The following is a 22,924-nucleotide window of genomic DNA, read 5'->3' on the forward strand; positions in this document are numbered from 1 at the left end:
TGCTGGTGTACAGCACTACCGTAGGGGCAGGCAGCTCTCTACCGTCATCGCTTCTGAGACCGTCAGTGAATAAAGCACAGGTCAGAACTCACATTGTTGGCACTCTTTCCAGAAAGACTCGGTTTTTTGACAGTGTGTTTTAAAAGGCAGCAAAGCCTGAACATACAGATTGCAATCCAAACTGTTCAGGATTAAGGCGCTCAGCTCTAGGTGGGAGGTCAGCTTCAGCTCTGTGTTCAGTACTGTTTGTGCCACAACTGCCCAGCGATGCCAGGTTTGGAAGGCGTCTCTGTGTGTCTCCTAGCATTGATAGCTCTATTTCAAGATCATATGGCAAAGCACCTTCACAGCCATTCCCTCACTGTGCAGAACTCACACAATCTTGGTGTCTCTAGAATTTTAAAATGCTCCAAAAACCACAGTCATAGGTGCTGTCCAAATTAGAGGTCCCAAGGCTTTTGAAAAGGTCTATGAAAGTACCACCTAGTTCTTTTATCTTAGGTAATTCACCTAATTCAGTGCCTGGAAGTTTATACAAGGAAAGGCAAAAGCAATCATGTATGATCATTATAAAATAGTTTATTTACCATAATAAATAAAATTAAACTTTTTTTTTCTTTTTACAAATATCACTTGTGCTTATTTAAAAATGTTGAGAAGGGAATATCAGTGGTGGGGCCACCCGTTCCTCTTCATGTCCCCGGGTTGCAGTCAGACAGCAGAGTTTTGGCAGCGTCCTCAGTTGACCACAAAGATAGTATCAGCTCATTTGCACTTCTGTTGATTCATGCTCCTTTGGGCTAAATGACAGATACAAAGGAAGAAGAGAAATCCAATGGAGGATTTGGCAGGACTCAATGGCAAGAGTGTTAATACAAGGAGGAGTCCCAAAATGACGAACCGCTCGTGAGCAGACGTGTCCTCAAAGGACTGGCGAAATGTGGGACGGTCTCCGACGGATGTACACACACAGTGTCTGAATAGTGAGAGTGAATTCATTGGGGGGGGGGGAGGGGGTGCATCTTTCTTCATATAAAAGCAGTTCATATCCTGATAACAAGATCCATGAACATCTCCTTGAATGACTAGTGGATCTGTTGGCTGACTCTGAAGTCACAGATAAAAAGATAGTGGCTCCAAGAAACACTTCCTGGTGGGTAGTGGGGGAGGGCACCCACCGGTCTGGTACCTGTGGGGTAGTCAGGTCCAGTTCTAGAGGTTCCAGAATAAGTCCAATAGGCTCACGTGAGAATGAAGTAAGTTTCATTTGAAACTAAGTTAAGCTGGAGGCACAGTCAGTTGAAACATCTCAACATGAACACCCTGGGTGCTGTCTCTGATGGCTGCGGTTCGTGCTGGGGGGACGCTGAGATCTCATCCAGTTAGAGGGCACGAGAGCTGGTGAAGGTCATTTTTATTGACGCGAGCGAGAAGGCAGTGCAGTGACGGAGTGACAGAGGAGAGGCCGTGTAGGGGGCCTGAGCAGGCCCTCGGGGGTCTCCTCTTTAAGCAACACTATGTGAGGAGGGGGGAGAGGGAAGAGTGTTGGCAGCGCCATCACGGTTGGAGTTCCATTCAAGGGTCTTAAGGCTAAACATCTGTAGAGCAAAACACAGTACAGTCTGTTCATCAAACACATGTCAACTCATATGGCCGCTAGGGCTCCAGAAATTTCCCAGAGGGCACCTGTGCCATCTGGTGGTGAATGCAGCAAGGGTTTCTGAGGCTCCTTCCTACACTTGCCTGGGGCTTCTAAGGCATTCCTTTCCTCCCTACCCAGGTTTGGGTGCAAAGTTTAACAGCTGGCTTAACACTTTCACCTTCCACTTACCGATCCAGGAGAGGCAGGTCACTGGATGGAGTGGTGTGATGGAGGGTGTTTTTACTCTGAGCTGGCTGAAAAAGGATTCCAGGAAAGGGCCCTGCTGTTTGGCCACAGGACGCGCTGTGTGTCATAGCACTTAGGATGATCTAGAAGGCTGAAGGTAAAACAAGCCCAGGGATTGGATAACAAGAATTGGAAGCAGCATTGAAACACGTGGGCCCATGTGGCTGTGGCATTTTTGGAAACCACTGGTTTCCGACTACTGGCTACAAACTCTGTGCACACAGGTTTAATCTGAGGTCCGGAATAGAAAGAAAGGTCTCAGAAAGAATCAAGCCCCGGAGGATGTGAAGGTGAGGGAGGGGGATGGGTGACAGTGGAGCTACAATGACTGTGCACCAGACCGGGGCTTCTCAACCAGGTGGCTGTGTCCCGCTGCCTCCTACAGGAATCTGGTCCTACCCGGAGGAGGAGGCTTTGCGGGTATATGGAACAGCAACACTCATTGCTAGAGACGATGCCCTCCGCCAAGAATGCGCATTCCATCTTGTTGACCATCTTAATCACAGACTCAACCCTCACCCCCACCTCCGTCAGCAGGGAGGGAGGGGTACGGGCAGGGCCTCCTCCTTCAAAGCGTGTCAAGGATACTCCCTATGAATGACATCCAAAGTAAGGAACTGATGATGTAAAAGATCAGGTAACCAGCAATTCCTGGGCAGGGGTATAAAGACACCATGTCGCCTTCCCTCAAAAAGGAGAAAAACAGCTCAGGTTAGTCTACATCCCTCAGCATCACTTTTCTATACTCTAAAGGTTGGGTCCAATACCCAGTTTTTGTTTTCCCTAATCTCTCTTTGGCCACCAGATAATGGTTTATAGTGGAAGGTTGAGTTGGTGGTATCTGAAGCTTGTGGTCCTCGCTTGGGAAGCCAGAGCAGCATCTGGGCAAAGGTAGGTAGTAAGCACAAAGCAGCCTGTGGCCAAGTGCATGTCAGAAAAGTACAAGTAAAGGTTTGGCTCATTAAAAAAAATTTTTTTTTTCCAGAGACAATCATTATAGCAAAAATCCCACAAATCCTTAAATGGAGAAGAGTAAAAGCATACACAGCCCTACCTGTGTTGCTCTGTCACCCCCAGGAGCATGGGTTGTGGGCCCTGTGACCCCCAGACGAGTGGATCCAGGCTTCTCACCATGAGCTCAGTTTGAATCCTAGGAGTTGATCAAGCAATATATTCACGAAGCATTATTTTTCTCTCCAATCAGGTCTGGACTTCAAAGCCTCACACACGAGCACCCTTGCCCCTCAGGCAAAGCTGGAGGGAAGAGCCCACTGGGTCCTGGGCAGGGGCTTCTGAAGCTGGGTGTTGGTGTTGTCAGGGCCCTCATCCTGCCTTCCCTGCTGGCTCAGATGGTAAAAAATCTGCCTGCAATGCAGGAGACCGAGGTTCAATCCCTGGGAGAAGGAAATGGCAACCCACTCCAGTACTCTTGCCTGGAGAATCCCATGGACAGAGGAGCCTGGTGGGCTACAGTCCATGCGGTTGCAAAGAGTCGGGCACGACTGAGTGACGAACACTTTCACTTTTCCCCTGCCTTACAAGTGGTAAGTCCTAACCTTGGGGAGCAGGTTGGGAGGCATGTTTAAGGAATGGCAAACTGGAACATTTCAGGGACAGCTGGCAGATGTGATTCCAGGCTCGGCCCCAAGGACTAGTTGGCAGCTTCTCAAAGAGGCTGAAAGCCCCACGGCTTACCCAGAATCATTAACAGTCATGACTCTCGGCCCTGAGGAATTTAACTCCCCCCATCTGTTTGCTGCCATCTGAGGCCAAATCCAGTAATGTCTCAGAAAGCCTGGGGGCACCCATGTAAACCTCCTGAGAGAAGCTGAACAAGTGTGTATGGCCCCTGAGGAAGGACCCTCACCTGGACCTCAGTCTCTGCTCTCCAGGGCAGTCTGTGCCAAGCCAGAAGCCGGGTGAGTACAGCCCCATTCCACAGGGACAACTTAGGTCCGAGTCCTGGGTCAGGCCGTGGCCACTGAGCGGGACTGCAGGGGGAGGTGGGCCCAGACAGGCGGCTTTCAGAAACGCTGGACACCCTTGGGGCGGCAGGTTCCCCTTGGCAAGGAGGGAAATCACCATTGGGACCTAGCCTCTATCTCTGCTGCAAAGCAATGCCAGCAACACACAGGACTGCCACAGGGCAATGCGTGCAAAAGGTGAGCGCCCTGGATGATCCCATGCCCACTCACAGTCCAGATCACTTGCCCTCCTAACTCTGCTCTCTCCAAGCTGAGTTTTCTGAACTTCCAAACTTGCTTATCAATTTTTAGGGTCCTGATGATCCCTCTTTCCTTTCTCAGATGCCCCTGAAAGGAGCCCAAGCATAGGAACAAACGTGACCCCAGGTGACTGAGGCAGTGCAGTGTTCTCTAAGCATCATAGTTTAGGGACGTGGATAGCCCATAGCTGGCTCCATGAACATCGTTCAAAGCTTGGACCTTCCTCATAGACCACAGCTCCACAGTCACCTCTCTGTCACTTGACAGAGACAATCTGGAAACACCTGCCTCTTTCTCTCTTCTCTCCTGAAGCAAGTACAGTCATAGACCTGCAGTCTCTTGGTTTCTTTCCAAGTCCTACTGACTTTCATATGAGATAAAAAGATTAGCTTTAAAATAAGGCCAAGCATGGCTCCCGAGTGTCCTATAAATGAACCCATGCAGTGGACAAAATACAAACTTCTCTAGGGGCAGTCCCAGTGAGAATCATCATATAAACATTGCTCTTGTTACAATCATTTTACTGAGGTTTTGTGTGTGAGTGTCTATGTGTCTATTTTGCTAATAAAGCAAATCTGGGCTCATCACCCTTCCTGCCGATGCCCCGTACCCTGAGGAATGCCACAGGAACACTTAGGAAGAGGTCAAGAAAGAAAAGAAGCAAAGGGCCTGTGTGATGTGGCCAGTGGCATGGAGCCAGGCCAGAGAGTCATCTGGAGCCCACAGGGCCCTCCCCTTCTGCGCTCCCTTAGCAGCTAAGGGCTGCAGATCACAGCCCAGAGAGTCTCTGGCTCCCCACCGCCAGTCTCCAGTTCTTGGCTTATCTCTTTGGGGAAAACAGACCTGAAGATTCCCGGCTCTAAGTGTCTAGAGGAGGCACCCAAAGCCATCTCAGCTGCTTTTCAGCCTTAACTGTTCGAGACAGGAAGTCAAGAGGCTCTGCCCTCCCTCAAGCTCCCCTTGTCCCAAGCTTGTTACAAATGACGACGGTACAAAAATAGACGGTGACATCAGACAGAGGCTGTCCAAGGACAGGGAACGCTGGGAACTCCCTGTGCCCACCGCAGTCTCTGGGGGTCTTGGCAGAGAAGCCCAGTGTGCTAGTACACACGAGGGGTCCTTGCTGCTGTCCCACCCATCCCCAGCAGCTGCTGTTTCTTTCCTGGTAGTTTTCATGTTGTTACAAATATCATGGCAGTAAGAAAAAATTAAAAATGAAGGAAAATACCCTTTAGACGGCATGCCCCCCTCTTCCAAAATTCTGCAGAGAGAGTTCAGACGCAGCTCCCATCTCGCAGGGTCGGGGTGCATGCCTCTCCCCAGAGAGAGCGAGCCCAAGTGACTGGTCCCGCTTGTGTTTTCTGTTGGGAAAAGCCTACTTTGAAGGTTGTTGGTCATGTAGGTGTGTGTGTGGTGGTGTCTAGGGCAGGACGGTAGGTTTTTGTCATCTTGGATTTTTTTCTTTTTTTTTACAACAGACCTCTCAGCTTGCGCCAAAAATGTCTCTCTCTGACTCTGGGGACTGGGGCCTCGATATTTCAAATAGCTCCTGAGGCGACTGAGAGGATCTTCTGGAGGTTAATATCCTGAGTATCTCAGAGAGCTGTTTCTCAATGCTCGTCATCTTGGTGCTCAAGGCCTTGATGTCCTCCTTGAGCTCGTGCTTCACCTCCAGGACGGCGGCCTGCAGCGTCTGCTCGGGGATGGGGTAGAAGGAGTGCTTGACCTCCGCCAAGATGGGGCTCCGGTCCTGCGGGCTTCTGGCCTCGCCCACGTTGTCCAGACGCAGGTCGCTCTTGGTGATGCCGCTGTCGCACGAGTCCGTCTTCTTGAGTGTGGCCTCGCCGGCGGCCTTCGTCCTCTCGGGGAGCGTTTCCATGGACTCGGCCTTGGACACCTTGCTCCAGTCCTCAGCCTTCCCGCAGGCATCCTTGAAGCGGGCCCAGCCCTTGCGCTTGGCGCAGTCGGCCCCGCCGGCCTTGGGGCCCAGGCCCTCGGCCCCAGGCGCCTGCAGCCGGGCGTGATCCAGCCCCGCCGGGGCGGCGGCCGCCGGGAAGGCCACGGGCGTGGCAGGGCTCTCTCGGACGGTGACGACGCTGGCCTTCGCCAGGCCGTGGTGGCTGTGCTCGGTGAGGACGCTGCCCTTCTCCACGTCCAGGTCGTCCAAGTCCCGCCCGCCCCTCTCCGCGGCCAGCCTGGCTTCCTTCTGCTGGCGGAACCTCTGGAAGAGCCGCCGGACGGGGTGGTCGGGCGGCAGGATCAGGGGGGCCTCATTCTTCCGCTTCATGCGCTCCTCCTCCTCCCGTTTCACGTCACTGATCTTCCGGAACACGATCTGCGGGGAGACGCAGTACAAGCCATGTTAACCCAGCTGTGGCGCCAGACCACTTGACCTGCCTCTTGAGAAACCTGTATGCGGGTCAGAAAGCAACAGTTAGAACCGGACATGCAACAACTGACTGTTTCCAAATTGGGAAAGGAGTATGTCAATACTGTATATTGTCACCCTGCTTATTTAACTTATATGCAGAGTACATCATGTGAAATGCTGGGCTGGATGAAGCACAAGCTGGAATCAAGATTGCCGGAGAGAAATATCAATAACCTCAGATATGTAGATGACACCACCCTATGGCTGAAAGTGAAGAGGAACTAAAGAGCCTCTTGATGAAAGTGAAAGAGGAGAGTGAAAAAGCTGGCTTAAAATTCAACATTCAAAAAAAACGAAGATCATAGCATCCGGTTCCATCACTTCATGTCAAATAGATGGGGAAACAATGAAAGCAGTGACAGACTTTCTTTTCTTGGGCTCCAAAATCACTGCAGATGGTGACTGCAGCCATGAAATTAAAAGATGCTTGCTCCTTGGAAGAAAAGCTATAACTAACCTAGACAGCATACTAAAAAGCAGAGACATCACTGATGACAAAGGTCCATCTGGCCAAAGCTGTGGTTTTTCTAGCAATCATGTACAGATGTGAGAGTTGGACCATAAAGAAAGCTGAGTGCTGAAGAATTGATGCTTTTGAACTGTGGTGCTGGAGAAGATTCTCAAGAGTCCCTTGAACTGCAAGGAGATCCAACCAGTCCACCCTAAAGGAGATCAGTCCTGGCTGTTCATTGGTAGGACTGATTTTGAAGCTGAAACTCCAATACTTTGGCCACCTGTGAAGTGCTAACTCACTGGAAAAGACCCTGATGCTGGGAAAGATTGAGGGCAGGAGGAGAAGGGGACGACAGAGGATGAGAAGGTTGGATGGCATGACTGACTCAATGGACATGAGTGTGAGCAAGCTCCTAGGAGACAGTGATGGACAGGGAAGCCTGGCGTGCTGCAGTCCATGGCGTCACAGAGAGAGAGGAATGGGCAACTGAACAACAGCACTGGTCCAGGCACCAGTGATGGGGTAAGTCTGGGTCCTCCCTAGCCAGACAGTCCTGCCGGTCCACAGGAATGCCTGACGTGTTGGTCATGGGAGGCCCATGCTGAATCCTGAACAGTGTAGATGGGGAGACAGGATGCCCCAGGACAGAGGTGGCTGCTGTGCCTCACTCATCTCTCTGGAGATCCCTCTGAAGGCTCACTGAGCAGTGGGGAGAGGCCTTAGTAGACAGTCTGGGAGCTGAACTGAATTGACACCCAGTTCTTCAGCTTGCAGGGCTTCCTGAGCAGTTGTTTTCAAGTTTGTCTGAGAAAGTAATCCTGCTGGGAGCTGAGGTGAGTCAGCACCCTTGACTGCCTCTCCTGGGTTGCATTTCAGGAGGGCCCAGCCCCTCTCAAGCCCCGACCAGACCCAAGGAAGCAGGGTCCCCACAGCACAGGGAGGGGAAAGACAGGCCTGGAGGGAGGTGAACCACCTGGAGTCCTGACAGCACAGAGGATGGGAGTCCAGCGGCTTAAAAGAGCTTAGACTGGGGAGTAAAAACATTTATAAAATGTCAGTTCTCAGTGGTTTAAGTAAATGTAGAGACTGAGGTATGAATCATAGCAAACTGTGGATAAACCAAAAGAGATTTTGGTTTTAATTGAATTTAGATATATGTCCCAAATCTGAAATACCCAGAGAAGGGTAGAAAGAAGACTTTGCCACTGACCGGCTGTGTGACCTTGGGCAAGTCACATCCTTCCTTGGCTGGACCAGATCAACAGTTCTCAAATCTAGCTGCCCTTCAGAACCACGTGAAGGAGGAGGTGGTCTCTACTGAGGGAGACTTCCCCGTGGCAGGGTCAGAAACTGGCATTTGCAGGAAGCTCCCGGGTGATGCTGACCAGGCTCTCAGACTGGTCACGGCTGATGACTGGTGAGGTCACTGTGCTGTCCTCCGTATGTGCACCTGCTTATGCGTGAGTGTGGCCCACACCACCTCTGCACCCTCCTCCCCTCCTCTGTGATGCTGAGACTGAGCTGGGCACAGAGTGGGGTCATGGGAGAGGAGGAGGAATGACCCCAGTGAGGCCAGTGAGCCCCCGGCCCCTGAGGATGACTGAAAGGCGACTGACTGGCAGGCTCTGCAATCACTTATGCCACCTTTTTCCTCTGAAAAGGCTGGTTTGCTGTCTGGGGTGGAGGACACCAAGCCAAGCAAACATGTGCTGAGCACCTACTGTATTCAAGGCACATACCCATAACCATTCCATGACAGAGGAAGGCCAGGCCTTTTTGCCCAAAGCTGGAGTCTATGCTGGCACTGACTCAAGCCACTTAGAGGGACAGAGCAGCGTGGGGTCAGGAGGAAGGCCCACCCGAATGTCCCTAAAGGCCCTGGTGACGCTGTTTTCCTCATAGTTTCCTCAGCCACCAGCCCCCTCCACCGGTAGCCCTGCCTGGTTTTATGACAGAGCATAAAGCATGAAGATTAATGAACTTGACCATTTAAGAAACTGAAAATGCAGAAAAACAAGCTGAAGATGAAGAGATATGACAAGGCTTTTTGAAAAGGCTGCTTCTTAACCCCCTCAAGATGGCCACTTCTGTTTCCTGTGGAATCAAATGCTACATTTTTCTCTCGACAGCATCAGGAGCATATGGTCCATGCAGACGCGGAGTCTCAGAGGGTGCGGGGCTCCCCAGGAGACGGAGGCCAGTCCAGGTCAGCAATCACTCCCTGCGCTGTGCCTGTGTGCTGCCGGCGCCTGGAGCTACAAGGGAGGAAAGCACAGCGCTGCCCTTAGAGGCAGACTCGCAGCTGAAGTACAAGGGGCTGAGATTCCAGGCAGGGTCGGGGGGCACGGGGCGGGTGGAGTCACATGGCGTGATGGGCAGCATGAGCACAAGTTTTGGATCCCAGGCAGGCCTAGGACCATGGTCCTCAAGCTTCAGTTTCTTCATCTGTGAAAGCAGATAGCACTACTGGTTCCCTGGTGGCTCAGATGCAGAGTCTGCCTGCAATGCAGGAGACTAGGGTCGGGAAGATCCCCTGGAAAAGGAAATAGCATCCCACTCCAGTACTGCTGCCTGGAAATCCCATGGACAGAGGAGCCAGGCGGGCTACAGTCCATGGGGTTGCACAGAATCTGACATTAGTATCATGAGGATGAAGTTGGATAATTGAAGAGTCTTAAAAAGACTTATTGAGTAAATGTATCATGTATCATTCATTGTGGGGGCAACCCTTGAGATGATTCTAGAAGGATGAGTTGGAATTAGGAATAAAAGGTAAAAGACTTGGGCAAAGGTGTTCACACGGGAAACAGCGCGTGTACTGACCCTAAGGTAGAAAGGCCACCCACCTGAGAGCCATGGCTTTGTGGCAGCAGTCCCAGTGGGAGGAAATGACTGTTCAATGTTTGATGTGCGCTGTCTCACATCATCCTTGCAGCAGCCCCAGCAGGTGGGGACAACCATCCTCATTATTTAGATGAAAAAACCAAGCTTAGAAAGGGTAGATGACCACCTAAGGGCACTCACATAGTGGAGCTAAGACGCAAACCCTGGCCCATCTGAGCCCCCATCCGTACCCCTATTCTGAGTCGTTCAGCTAGGGACGTGACTTGGTTTTAGGGAAAAGGATGATTTTTCTCTCAGATGTGTTGATTAACTCCACCACCTCTCTAGTAGTTTCTCTTACTCTCTGTCCATCAGTGAGCTCTCTAAAGAATTCAGGGACAGCACTGTGAAGCCAAGGGGCGGGGAGAGACCATGAAGCTGAGGATCTCAAAGAATCTAAGAAGAGGAGGACTCACTAGGTACATTAGAACCCATTAGTGTGGTCCTTGACTTCACGTGAGAGCCAGGCTTGGAGTGGTTAAGGTGAGAAAGAAGACCCGTGAGGACACAGGAGCTGAGTATTTTGGTTCCTGGGAAAATCTTGCCTCCCTGGAGAGTGGTGAGGCTACCAGTTACCCTCAGGGCATGGCACCAGGTAGGAGGAGCAGGAGTCCCGGTGCATTTTATCCACAGAGAATCTAGAGACCAGTGGTCCTCTGGTTCCGTGGCACCCAGAGTGCAGCTCACAGGCCAGCCCCTCCCATGCACCATCTGCAGTTTCCTCTGGCATCAATCAAGACTGACCTTGTCAGACCCCTTAGTGACATCCCGTGAGGACTGGCATCATCTCTTTCACTCTTTTAAGGGCCCCCACTGACAGCGAGAGGATCAGCAAAGTCTTCTGTGGACAGACTAGCCTGGGTGTGTTCATCTGTCTTCAGGAAGGCTCAAACCCAAGAGTAATGAGGATCCCTTCTTCCTAACGCCACCAAGTGAAGGAGACGCACCCCTTGTTTGCTGCTCAGAGAAGAGACGCTACTGGTATGTGGATGTCACTGGCTTCAGGTGTTTCACTGAGGCCACATTTCTCATTCTCTTTCTCACTTTGTGAATTACAGGCACCAGAAGACACATCCACCCGAACCTCATGATGTGGTGATGTTCGGGCTTAGGGTCTTTGCAGATGTGATAAGGTAAGGATGTTGAGGTGAGATCACTCTGCATCAGGGTGGGCCCTAAATCCAAGCATGAGCATCCTTCCAAGAGATAGAAAAGAGAAGACATGAAACAGAGCAAAAGGCCGCATGAAGACGAAGGTAGACACTGGAGTTTTGTATTTAGCTACATCACTTTGCCAACAAAGGTCCATCTAGTCAAAGCTATGGTTTTTCCAGTGGTCATGTATGGATATCAGAGTTGAACCATAAAGAAAGCTGAGCGCCAAAGAACTGATGCTTTTGAACTGCGGTGCTGGAGAAGACTCTTGAGAGTCCCTTGGACTGCAAGGAGATCAACCCTGAATATTCTTTGGTAGGACTGACACTGAAGCTCCAATACTCTGGCCACCTGATGTGAAGAGCTGACTCACTGGAAAAGACCCTGATGCTGGGAAAGCTTGAGAGCAGGAGGAGAAGGGGCGACAGAAGATAAGATGGTTGGATGGCATCATCGACTCAATGAACATGAGTTTGAGCAAGCTCCAGGAGATAGTGTAGGACAGGGAAGCCTGGAGTGCTGCAGTCCGTGGGGTCACAAAGAGTCAGACACAACTGAGCAACAACAATTTAGCTACAAGCCAAGAAATGCCATGGACCGACGATAGCACCAGGAGCTAGGAGAGGCATGGAATGATTCTCACAGCCTCCAGGAGGAGCCGACCCTACAGACACCTTGGTTCAAGTTTCCATCCTCCACGCAGAGAACACATTTCTGTTGTTTTAAGCCACCCAGGTTGAGATAATTTGTAGTCACAGCCCTAAGACTTGGTTCCTATACAGCTTCTTCTTCTTCCCATCCCCTAAGTGTGGTCCTCCCCCAAAGCCCTGCCCTATTCTCTCTGTGCTCCATGAGGTCTTTCTGCCTCAGTTCACACCTCACCTTCGTGCAGCTAAGAGCCAGCAGAGGTGCTGACAAGACTGGTACAAGCACCCGCCTGCCGGCACCCTGAGGACATTTCTTGTTCTTTCTAGGCTTCAGTTGTCTTATTGACAAAACTTCTTACTTTTAGCCTTGCTGCAGTGATGCGATGAAATGACATTTATGAGAAACCTCTCCCTCCCTTCACATTCACAAGCAATGCTGTTTTTCGCTCCAGCCCCAACTCTAAACCTGAATCTTCCCATGCAGAGCATGGCTGTATCATTGACCCCTCAACCTCCACTCTCCCGGCCAGACCAGCCTCTCCTCCCACCCATCTTTCCTGTGTGTGAGCCAAGTCACCATCAGGCAGGAGGAAATGGGGAGCTGGTGACAAGCCTCCCCCATCAGAGATGCTCCAGGATTAAGACAAGCGGACCAGTGTTTATCCTCCAGCACTCCCTCAACAGTGCCTTCTGTCTAGGGAAGCACTAATCGTGACCTGTGAAATGAAGTTAACACTACTGTTTCATGATTCCACAGGAAAACTTAAAAGTAGAAGATGCACAGAACTAGGACAAATAATCCTAAAATTTATATGGAAACACAAAAGACCCCAGATTGTCAAAACAATCCTGAGGAAAAAGAACAAAGCTGAAGGCATAACTCTTCAGGCCTTCATTCACACAATGCTACAAAGTCACAGTAATGATAGTATTGGCACGGAAACAGACATATAGATCAATGGAGCATAAGAGCACAGGAACAAACCGACACACCTGTAGTCAGTCAATCCACAAAAAGGAGGCGAGAATATACAACAGAGAAAAGACAGACTCTTCAGCAAGTGGTGTTGGGAAGGCTGGACAGCCACCTTTGAATCAAAGAAATTAGACCACTCCCTCACATCATATACAAAAATAAACTCAAAAAGGTTTAAATATAAGACATGACATCATAAAATTCCTAGAAGAGAACATAGGCAAAACATTCTCAGGATATAAATTTTAGCAATATTTTCTTAGATAAGTCTCCCAAGGAAAAAGAAATAAAAGCAAAAATAAACAAATGGGACCTAATGAAACTTAAAACCTTTGGCAGATTAAAGGAAACCATCAAAAAAAAATGAAAAGACAACTTACATAATGGGAGAAAATATTTGGAAATGAGGCACCTGGCAAAAGCACCATCTCACACCTGTCAGAATGGCTTCATCAAAAAGGCTACAAGTAATAAATGCTGGAGAGGGTGTGGGAAAAAGGGAACCCTCCTACACTGTTAGTGGGAATGTAAATTGGTACAGTCACTATTGAAAACAGTATGGAGGTTCCTTTAAAAGTAGAACCACTGTATGATCTAGTAATCCAACTCCTGAACATATATCCAGAGAAGACCATAATTTGAAAAAATACATGCATCCGAGTATTCATAGCAGCACTATTTTCAGCAGCCAATACATGGAAACTACCCAAGAGCCCATCAGCAGATGACTGGTTAAAAATACGTGGCATATAATATATACAGTGGAATATTATTCAGCCATAGAAGGGACAAAATATTGATATTTTCAGCAACATAGACGGACTTACAGAATATTATATTCAGTGAAGTCAGTCATAAGCAAATATTATTGATATCATTTATATGTGGAATCTAAAAATTGAAATGAATCTACATACAAAATAGAAAGAGACTCACATAGGAAAGAAACTCATGGTTCCCAAAGGGGAAAGGGAGGTGGGTGAGGGATAAATTAGGAGTTTGGGATCCACAGACACAAAGTATTATATATAAAATAGATAAGCAACAGGGTTTACTGTATATAAATTTACTGTATATATCACAAAGGGCTGGCTATATTCAATATCCTGTAATAAGCAATAATGGAAAATAATCTGAAAATAACTGAATCACTTTGCCATACATCTGAAGCTAATACAATCTTGTAAATCAACTATATTTTTTTAAAAAAGAAGGCAGAAGATGACTTGTGACTTGCAAAAATCAAACCCACCATATACTTCTCTGCCTAAATGTTTAGCTCACCCCCCACCACTTCCTTCCACCTATACTCCTGCACAAACCTGCTCACCACGGCTTTGGAAAGTTGGGACCACATTTATTTCCACCCTAAGTATAGTCTTCTGAACATTCTTTTTGCCTCTGATCTCAGACAGAGGGAAATGGAAAATAGGGGTATTTGTCCTGGAAACAGCAGCAAAGGGAACCCTAAGGCAGGGGAGCCAGTGTGGGCATTGAAGGTTGACTTTTTTTTTTTTTTTTTTCTACTTAAAAATTTTTTATTTTATATTGGAGTATAATTGATTTCCTATGTTGTTAGTTTCAAGTGTATACAACAATGACTCAATTGTGTGTGTGTGTGTGCGTGCGCATATATATTCTTTTCTTTTTTTGTATCATTTTTTAACAAGTGATATCATATGTGCTCAGTCACTCAGTTGTGTCCTACTCTGTGACCACATGGACTGTAGCCCACCAGGCTCCTCTGTCCATGGGATTCTCCAGGCGAGAATACTGGAATGGGTTGCCATGCCCTCCTCCAGGGGATCTTCCCAACCCGGGGATCGAACCCAGTTCTCCTGCATTGCAGGAGGATTCTTTACCGTCTGAGCCACCAGGGAAGCCCTGATATCATATGCTATTTGTCTTTCTCTGTCTGACTCGTGCAGGTTGACATTTCACTGCCACCACTTCACATCTGATCACTCCACCATGTTTCCACTCCCTTGCTCAGCTGAACCTTCAACACGATTAGCGGCCAGTACCAACCAGGCGCTCAGCGAAGCACCAGATATTGGGCTAAGCACTTTGTTTGCATCAGTAACCCACTCCTCACTGCCACCCCGTGACGTGGACAGGGAAGTCACTCACCCAGGCAGGTCTGCACCTGATGTACACTGGATATTCTCTGCAGTTTGTGCTGCTTACCACCAAAAGAGGATAATAATTAAGAAAAGAGACACCCATCTTCTGGTTGGTTGCATTCTCTCAATTTTTTCTGGGTTAAAAAATCTGATACAAAACACATGTTTGTATAGCTGTAATTCCACTCTTAAAAATAGTTGCTTTCTACCACAATGGACAAACGATTGAGAATTCTAACAACTTGTATGTTACTGAAGAGTTGGCTCTGACGTGTCACTGTCCTTTGTGATCTGTGCCACTCCTGGCTTCAGCCAGATGATACAATTCCACGCACAAAGCACTGGAGCAAATAATTTGATTCAAGCAATTGTCTAGTTTTGAAACATGGTGGTTCTAACAGTTTCACTTGTTTATTCTAGGGTTTGACTCCCCCAATCAATAATTTTCTGTTGCACTGTAAAAATCCCCGTTTCTCATAGTAGGATGCTGACTCTAGAGCCATCAAATGCATGAGCCCAAGGGGTCCCTCCCGCTGCTTCAGCAGGGAGCATCCACTCAGCTGCCAAGGAAACTTGCCAGTCTACACTCCTTGAGAAAGTATCCATTACCATCCCACTCGCATCTGAATTCCAGACAGATGTGAGTTCAGATCTGGTCTATACAGCAAAGTCTCTCACGCCCTGGAGAGGGGGCGGGTGAGAGCTGGTCTCAGAGACTCAGAATGAGGACCCATTTCTCGTGATGTTGCACTCGGGCACCTGTGCCTTCTCGGCGAGCTCTCAGCAGGGCAGCCCTGAGCCAAGCACTGGGCCCCAGCTGGAGAGTTAGTTCCACTCGCGCCCTGTCCCTGCAGGGGTGTCTCGGTGATGTGTCAGGATGGGGAGGAACTGGGAGCCCAGTTGGGAGTAATCTTGTATTCCCCAGAGGATCCTGCAGAAGCAAGAGTGCCTGGGTGGGTGTGGGGAGCAGGCGGACTGCGCCAGAGATGGGCTCCTCAGAGGGGAAGATAACCGAGAGGGTTACGGGCTCCTTGAGCTTTTCCTTTGGAGGCCCAAGTCCCCTAACCTGTGGAATAAGGGGCACAGTGTGAGAGGGGTGGCTGGAGGGGTCTCTTCCATTCTTTGCTGTGCTGCTTTGCAGAGGGGTCTCTTCCCAGGAGCTCCACTCCTGACGAATCAGCCAGGGCAGAGCTCTCCCTGCTGAAGTGTGGGTGCCATACCCCAGCTCCAGAGTCACACCGGGCCGCGTACTGGCCACTGAAAATCAGAGCTGAGCCCAGGAGGGGCGCACAGGAGGGAGCAGTCTGGGCTGTGCAGTAAGGTGAGCCCACCTGCCGGCTCAGGCAGCCTTCTCTGCAACACCATCAGCAGTAGGAGAGGCCATCCTCACGTGTGTTTTCCATTCTCTCTCAGAATTCTCTTCCAGCAGTGTACACAGCCAGCTAACCGTGTTATGAGTCACACGTAGCCACAGCTAGCTGAGAGACAAGCCGATCACCTTTCCTCTCTGAGCCTGGGTTTCCTTGCTTGGAAGCTGAGAATGCTAACACTTGCTTTGGCCCTCAGGCAGCACTGGTATAAGGCAGACTCCTGTACACACGAGCTCCATCACAGTTACCCCATGTAACCTCCCAGCAGGTTCCCTGGTGGCTCAGTGGAAGAGAGTCCACATGCAAAGCAGGAGATGCAGGTTTGAGCCCTGGGTTGGGAAGATCCCCTGGAGAAAAAAATGGCAATTTGCTCTATTATTCTTGTCTGGGAAATCCCATGGACAGAGGCACCTGGTGGGCTACAGTTCATGGGGTCACAAGAGTCGACTTAGCAACTAAACAACAACAAAACCCCTCCCACTCCTTAAGGTCACTCCTTACGCATCTCTGAGCTTTGCCCCAGGGGTCAAAAGAACCTTGCTATTTATACAAAAAGCACAAAGGACAGCGTGGTTTAAGGACTGTCTGGGGGATGGGGTTGAGGGAGGGAGGCCTGGGAGAAAGCTGTGATTCTAGCTAATGACAGGGATGGAGGCAGTGACCCAGGAACGCAGAGGAGACAGGTAAAGTACAACATGGCCTGCTTCCCGACACACATGCCAGGTCATGATATAAGAGAAATGGACATGATCTGAAAACTGAGCTTCCACCTGGAACCTCAGCTGTGCTGGGTTCCCAAGGAACATTTTTCAGCATTGTAGACATCCCCTAGAAACACGCGCACTGACTTTTCTGCTGTCTCCCACCGTGGGAAGCTGTATGGAACCATCTGAATGCCAGGAGGCTACCCTTAGCCCTTCCACAGGCAGTTCTAAGTAGCCTGTCTCTGCGTCCACTCCCAAGGGCCCCCACCCTGGCTCCTTGGCCTTCCAGGAGGAGGGACACAGTGGCCCCATTCTTAGAAAAAAATCATTAGAAGAAATCTTGGGGAGATCAATCTTTAACCTCTTCTCCCTTTTCATAAAAGCTCCATCCTGAAGCTAATATCCCAACTGTGAGACTCAGAGCTCCTTCGCTTTGATGGTACATTGTGGGAGAAAGCCTAGAGTCACTGCCCCTCTCCAGCAGTGGTGATTGACCAGGAGAGGGATGGAATCACCTGTCATCTTTTAAAAAATATCTGTCTACGAGAAATGGATAAATTCTTAGATACATACAATCTTCTAAGACTGAATCACACATACAAAGAGTGACTCATGAAGAAATATAATCTGAATAGACTGATTATTAGTAAGGAGACCGAATCAGTGATCAACAAATTCACAACAAACAAAAGTCCAGAACCAGAGGACTTCACAGGTGAATTCTACAAATGTTCAAAGAAGATGAAATATCTATCCTTCTCAAACTTTTCCAGAAAGTTTTACTAGGTCATCATTACACTGATAACCAAAAATCAGAGAAGGATGCCACACAACAGAAAAGTTACAGGCCAACATCCCTAATGAACATACATGCAAAAATCCTCAACAAAATATTAGCACACTGAATTCAATAGTACATTAAAAGGATCATACACCATGGTCAAGTGGGATTTATTCCAAAGATGCAAGGATGGTTTAACATCCACAAATGAATCAGTGTGAGACACACATTAAAATGAAGAGTAAAACTCAGATGATGAAAAATTCAATATCCATTTATGATAAAAACTCTCAGCAAAGTTTTACACATGGAATATACTACTACATAATAAAGGCCATATATGACAAGCCCACAGCTAACATTGTGCTCAAAAGTGAAAAGCTGGACGCTTTACCCTTAAGATCAGAAAGAAGACAAGGATGCCCAATCTTGCCATCTCTAGTCAACACAGCATTGGAAGTCATAACCAGAGCAGTTAGGGAGGATAAAAAAGGCATCCACATTAGAAAAGAAGAGGCAAAACTGTCAGTGTTTGTGAATAACATGGTTTTATATCTAAAAAAAAATACTTCATTAAAAACTGTGAGAAACAATAAATTCAGTAAAGCTGCAGGGTACAAAATCAACATAAAAATCTGTGTGTTTTGGTACTTCCCTAGGGATCTGATGGTTAAGACTCCACGCTTCTAATAGAGGGGACTTGGATTTGCTCCCTAGCTGGTCAGGGAACTACGATCCCACATACTATATGGTATGGCCAAACCAAAACAAAAAAATACATCAGTTGTGCTTTAATACACTAAACATGAACTGCCATAAGGAGATACTAAGAAAACAATCTCCTGTCATTAGCTAGAATCACAGCTTTCTCCCAGGCCTCCCTCCCTTCAGTTGCCCAACCCTGTCTCCCAGACAGTCCTTAAACCATGCTGTCCTTTGTGCTTTTTGTATGAATAGCAAGGTTCTTCTGATCCCTGGAGCAAAGCTCAGAGATGCTTAAGGAGTGACCTTAAGGAGTGGGAGGGTTTTTTGATTGTTTTTGTTGTTTAGTTGCTAAGTTGACTCTTGTGACTCCATGAACTGCAGCCCACCAGGTTGGTGCCTCTGTCCATGGGATTTCCCAGGCAAGAATACTGGAGCGAGTTGCCATTTCTTTCTCCAGGGGATCTTCCCAACCCAGGGATCGAACCGGTGTCTCCTGCATTGCAGGTGGGTTCTTGAGGGAAGGACAGGGTAGGACAAATTGAGACAATAATATTGATATATATACACTACCCTGTGTAAGACAGATAGCTAGTGGGAAGCTTCCTAGATAACACAGGGAGCCCAGCCTGACACTCTGTGATGACCCAGAGAGGTGAGATAGGGGATGAGAGAGAGGTTCAAGAGGGAGGGGATATATATATATATATATATATATATATATATATATATATATATATATATATATATATATAATATACACATACATATCACATGACTGATTCACATTGTTGTACAGGAAAAACCAATACAATATTGTAAAGTAATTATCCTCCAATTAAAAATAAATGAATGGTGTTAGGAAAACTGGACAGCCACATGCAAAATGAAAGTGGACCACTATGTTACACCACACACAAAAATTAACTCAAAATGAATTAAAGAATGTAAGACCAGAAATCATGAAACTCCTAGAAAACAGAGGCGGTAAGCTCCTTGACATCACACTCAGTTAATAGTTCTTGGACCTGACTCCAAAGGCAATGGCTACAAAAGCAACAATAACAAACGGGACTACATCAAACTAAAAAGCTTCTGCACAACAAAAGAAACAACAAAATAAAGAGGCAGCCTACTTAATGGGAGAAGATATTTGCCAATAAGGGGTTAATTTCCAAGATATGTAAAGAACTCTTAACTTGATAACAAAACAATCCAATTAAAAAGTAGGCAGAGTACATATACACAATGGAGTATTACTCAGCCATTAAAAAGAATACATTTGAATCAGTTCTAATGAGGTGATGAAACTGGAGCCTATTATACAGAGTGAAGTAAGCCAGAAAGAAAAACACCAATACAGTATACTAACGCATATATATGGAATTTACAAAGATGATAAGGATAACCCTGTATGCGAGACAGCAAAAGAGACACAGATGTATAGAACAGTCTTTTGGACTCTGTGGAAGAGGGTTAGGATGTGTTGATTTGGGAGAATGGCATGGAAACATGTATAATAGCATATAAGAAATGAATCGCCAGTCCAGGTTCGATGCATGAGACAGGATGCTCAGGGCTGGAGCACTGGGATGACACAGAGGGATGGTATGGAGAGGGAGCTGAGAGGGGGGTTCAGGATGGGGAATGTGTGTACACCTGTGGCAGATTCATGTTGATGTATGGCAAAACCAATACAATATTGTAAAGTAATTAGCCTCCAATTAAAATCAATACATTTATATTAAATATTATGACCTACAAAAAAAATAAAAATAAAAAATAGGCAGAGAACTTGAATAGACATTTTTTCCAAAGAAGACATACAAATGGCCACGATGCACAGGGAAAGATGCTCAACATTGCTAATCAACAGAGAGATGCATATCAAAGATACCACCTCACACTTATCAGAATGACTATTATTAAAAAAGACAAGAAATAACAAGTGTTGGGCAGGATGTGGAGAAAAGAGAATCCTTCTGCTCCATTGGTCGGAATGTAAATTGCTGCAGCCACTATGGAAAACAATACTGAGACTCCTCCAAAAATTAAAACAGAACTACCATATGACCTAGCAATTCCATTTCTGGGTATTTATCCAAAGGAAATGAAGACGCTATTTGAAAAGATACATGCACACTAGTGTTGACAGTTCACGGCAGCATTACTTCCAGTGGCCACAATATGGAAGCAGCCTAAGTATCCATTGATGGATGAATGCACAAATAAGATGCAGGACACACACGGTGGAAGGCTACTCAGTCATCAAAAAAATAATGACATCTCGCCATCTTTCAACAACATGGATGGACCGTGAGAGTCTTAGGCTAAATACAATAAGTCAGAGGAAAACAAATAGTGTATGATTTCACCAACATGTGGAATCTAAAAAATAAGATGAATAGTCAAGATAAAACTCACAGATACAGAGAACAGATTTCTGGTTCCCAAGGGGACAATACTGGGGAGTGGGTGAACTGGTTAAGGGGATACAGATGCTTAGTTAAAAAATAAACTAGTCATGGGGATATAATGTACAGCATGGTGACTATAGTCAGTAATATTATATAGCAAATTTGAAAATTGCTCTCATCACACACACCAAAAAAAGTCTGTAATTTTGTATGGTGACAGATGGTAACTAGACTTATTGTGGTGACAGTTTCCACTGTATACGAATGTCAAATCATTATGTTGTACAGCTGAAACTAATGGGATATTATATGTCAATTATACTTCAATTTTAAAAAGATGATAATTCCACTCAAAGTAATCTATGGATTTTAGTACTATAGTGGTGCTTTTAGACAAAGTAAGGTACCCTAAAATTCATATATTCTCAAGGCATTCTGAATAGCCAAAACTATCTTGAAAAAGGAAAGCAAAGTTGGAGGTCTCATGCGTGTGTGCATGCTAAGTCTCTTCAGTCATATCTGACTCTGTGCGACCCCATGGACTGTAGTCCACCAGGCTCTTCTGTCCATGGGATTCTCCAGGCAAGAGTACTGGAGTGGGTTGCCATGCCATCCTCCAGGGGATTTTCCCAACCCAGGTATGGAACCCGTGTCTCTTATGTCTCCTGCATTGGTAGGCAAGTTCTTTAGCACTAACATCCCCTGGTTAGGCCTGGAGGTCTCATACTTTAATATAAAGTCTTACTACAGTGCTACAGTAATCAGAATAGCGTGGCACTGGCAGAAGGACAGATTTATAGGACTACAAATAGAATAGAGAATCCAGAAGTAAACCCTCCTCTACAGAGTTAATTATTTTTGACATGCCTGCAAATGCAGGAGATGTAAGAGACATGGGTTTGATTCCTGGGTCAGGAAGATCCCCTGGAGGAGGGCATGGCAACCCACTCCAGTATTCTTGCCTGGAGAATCCCATGGACAGAGGAGTCTGGCAGGTTATGGTCCACAGAGTTTCAAAGAGTTGAACATGACTGAATTAATTGAATAGTTAATTATTTTTGACAAAGGTTCCTAGAAAGGACAGTCTTCATCAAATGATGCTCAGAGAAGTGGATATCCATACGCAAAACAATGAAGTCAAACCCCTCCCTTACATTGCATACAAAAATTAACTCATAGAGGATCACAGATCTAAATGTAAGAGGTAAAGCCATAAGATTGTTTGAATTTTATGTTAGAAAACATATGGAAAAATGTTCACAATATTGATTTGGCAATGATTTTTTAGCCCTGAAACTAAAAGCATATGGAATAGAAGAAAAAATAGGTAAATTTGACTTCATCAAAATTAAATGTTTGTGCCTCAAAGGATACAATTTAGAGAATGAAAAGAGAATTCACAGAATGGGAGAAAATACTCCTAAGTCACATATCTGATAAGGATTTAATACCCAGAATATATAAAGAATTCCTGTCACTCAACAAGAAAATGCAAGCCATCCAATTAAAAAAGATGCAAATGACTTAGATATTTCTCAAAACATACAAATGGCCATGAATATATGAAAAGGTATTTAATAACATATGTCATGGGCAAAGCAAATGAAAATCATGAGATATCACTTCATATCCTTTAGGATATGTTGTGCTGTATTTAGTTGCTCAGTCGTATCTGACTCTTTGCGATCCCATGAGCTGTAACCCACCAGGCTCCTCTGTTCATGGAATTCTCCAGGAATGAATACTGGAGTGGGTTGCCATGCCCTCCTCCAGGGGATCTTCTCAACCCAGGGATCGAACCCAAGTCTCCCACATTGCAGGTGGATTCTTTACTGTCTGAGCCACCAGGGAAGCCCAAGAATACTGGAGTGGGTTGCCATCCCTTCTCCAGGGAATCTTCCCAACCCAGGAATTGAACCAGGGTCTCCTGCATTGCAGGCGGATTCTTTACCAGCTGAGCTATGAGGGAAGCCCCTCCTTTAGGACTGTTATGTACTTAAAAAACAGAAAATAACTCGTTCTGACAAGGATGTGGAGAGATTCAAACTCTCATACATTGCTTCATCCTCTATGGAAAACCATTCATCAGTTTCTCAAAAAGTGAACACAGAATTACTATGTAACCCAGCAGTTCCACTCCCAGATATTAATATAAACAAGAGGGACTG

The 22,924-nt window shown here is 46.8% G+C and overlaps 1 protein-coding gene across 12 annotated transcripts in view; it reads right to left on the bottom strand.

Annotated features, from left to right (window-relative positions):
* Positions 1 to 559: 559 nt before the first annotated feature.
* Positions 560 to 22,924, bottom strand: part of KCNH1 (potassium voltage-gated channel subfamily H member 1) — a 436,030-nt gene continuing 413,665 nt past the window's right edge. For 4 of the 12 annotated variants that reach the window (XM_086343235.1, XM_086343234.1, XM_086343249.1 and 1 more), the window contains one exon: positions 560 to 6,448. In XM_086343235.1, coding sequence (XP_086199361.1) covers positions 5,597 to 6,448 — 852 coding nt within the window. In that variant the 3' untranslated portion in view covers positions 560 to 5,596. Of the gene's footprint in view, positions 6,523 to 8,815; positions 9,254 to 9,362; positions 9,532 to 11,275; positions 16,500 to 18,522; positions 18,854 to 22,924 lie in introns of those variants that run through there. The other 8 variants (XM_086343244.1, XM_086343237.1, XM_086343247.1 and 5 more) reach the window with 8 other exon arrangements.

This window comes from Bos grunniens, chromosome 16 (genome assembly GCF_055505025.1).
Source record: "Bos grunniens cultivar Pamir isolate PY7600 chromosome 16, Bosgru_T2T1.0, whole genome shotgun sequence".
Classification (NCBI taxonomy): Eukaryota; Metazoa; Chordata; class Mammalia; order Artiodactyla; family Bovidae; genus Bos; species Bos grunniens.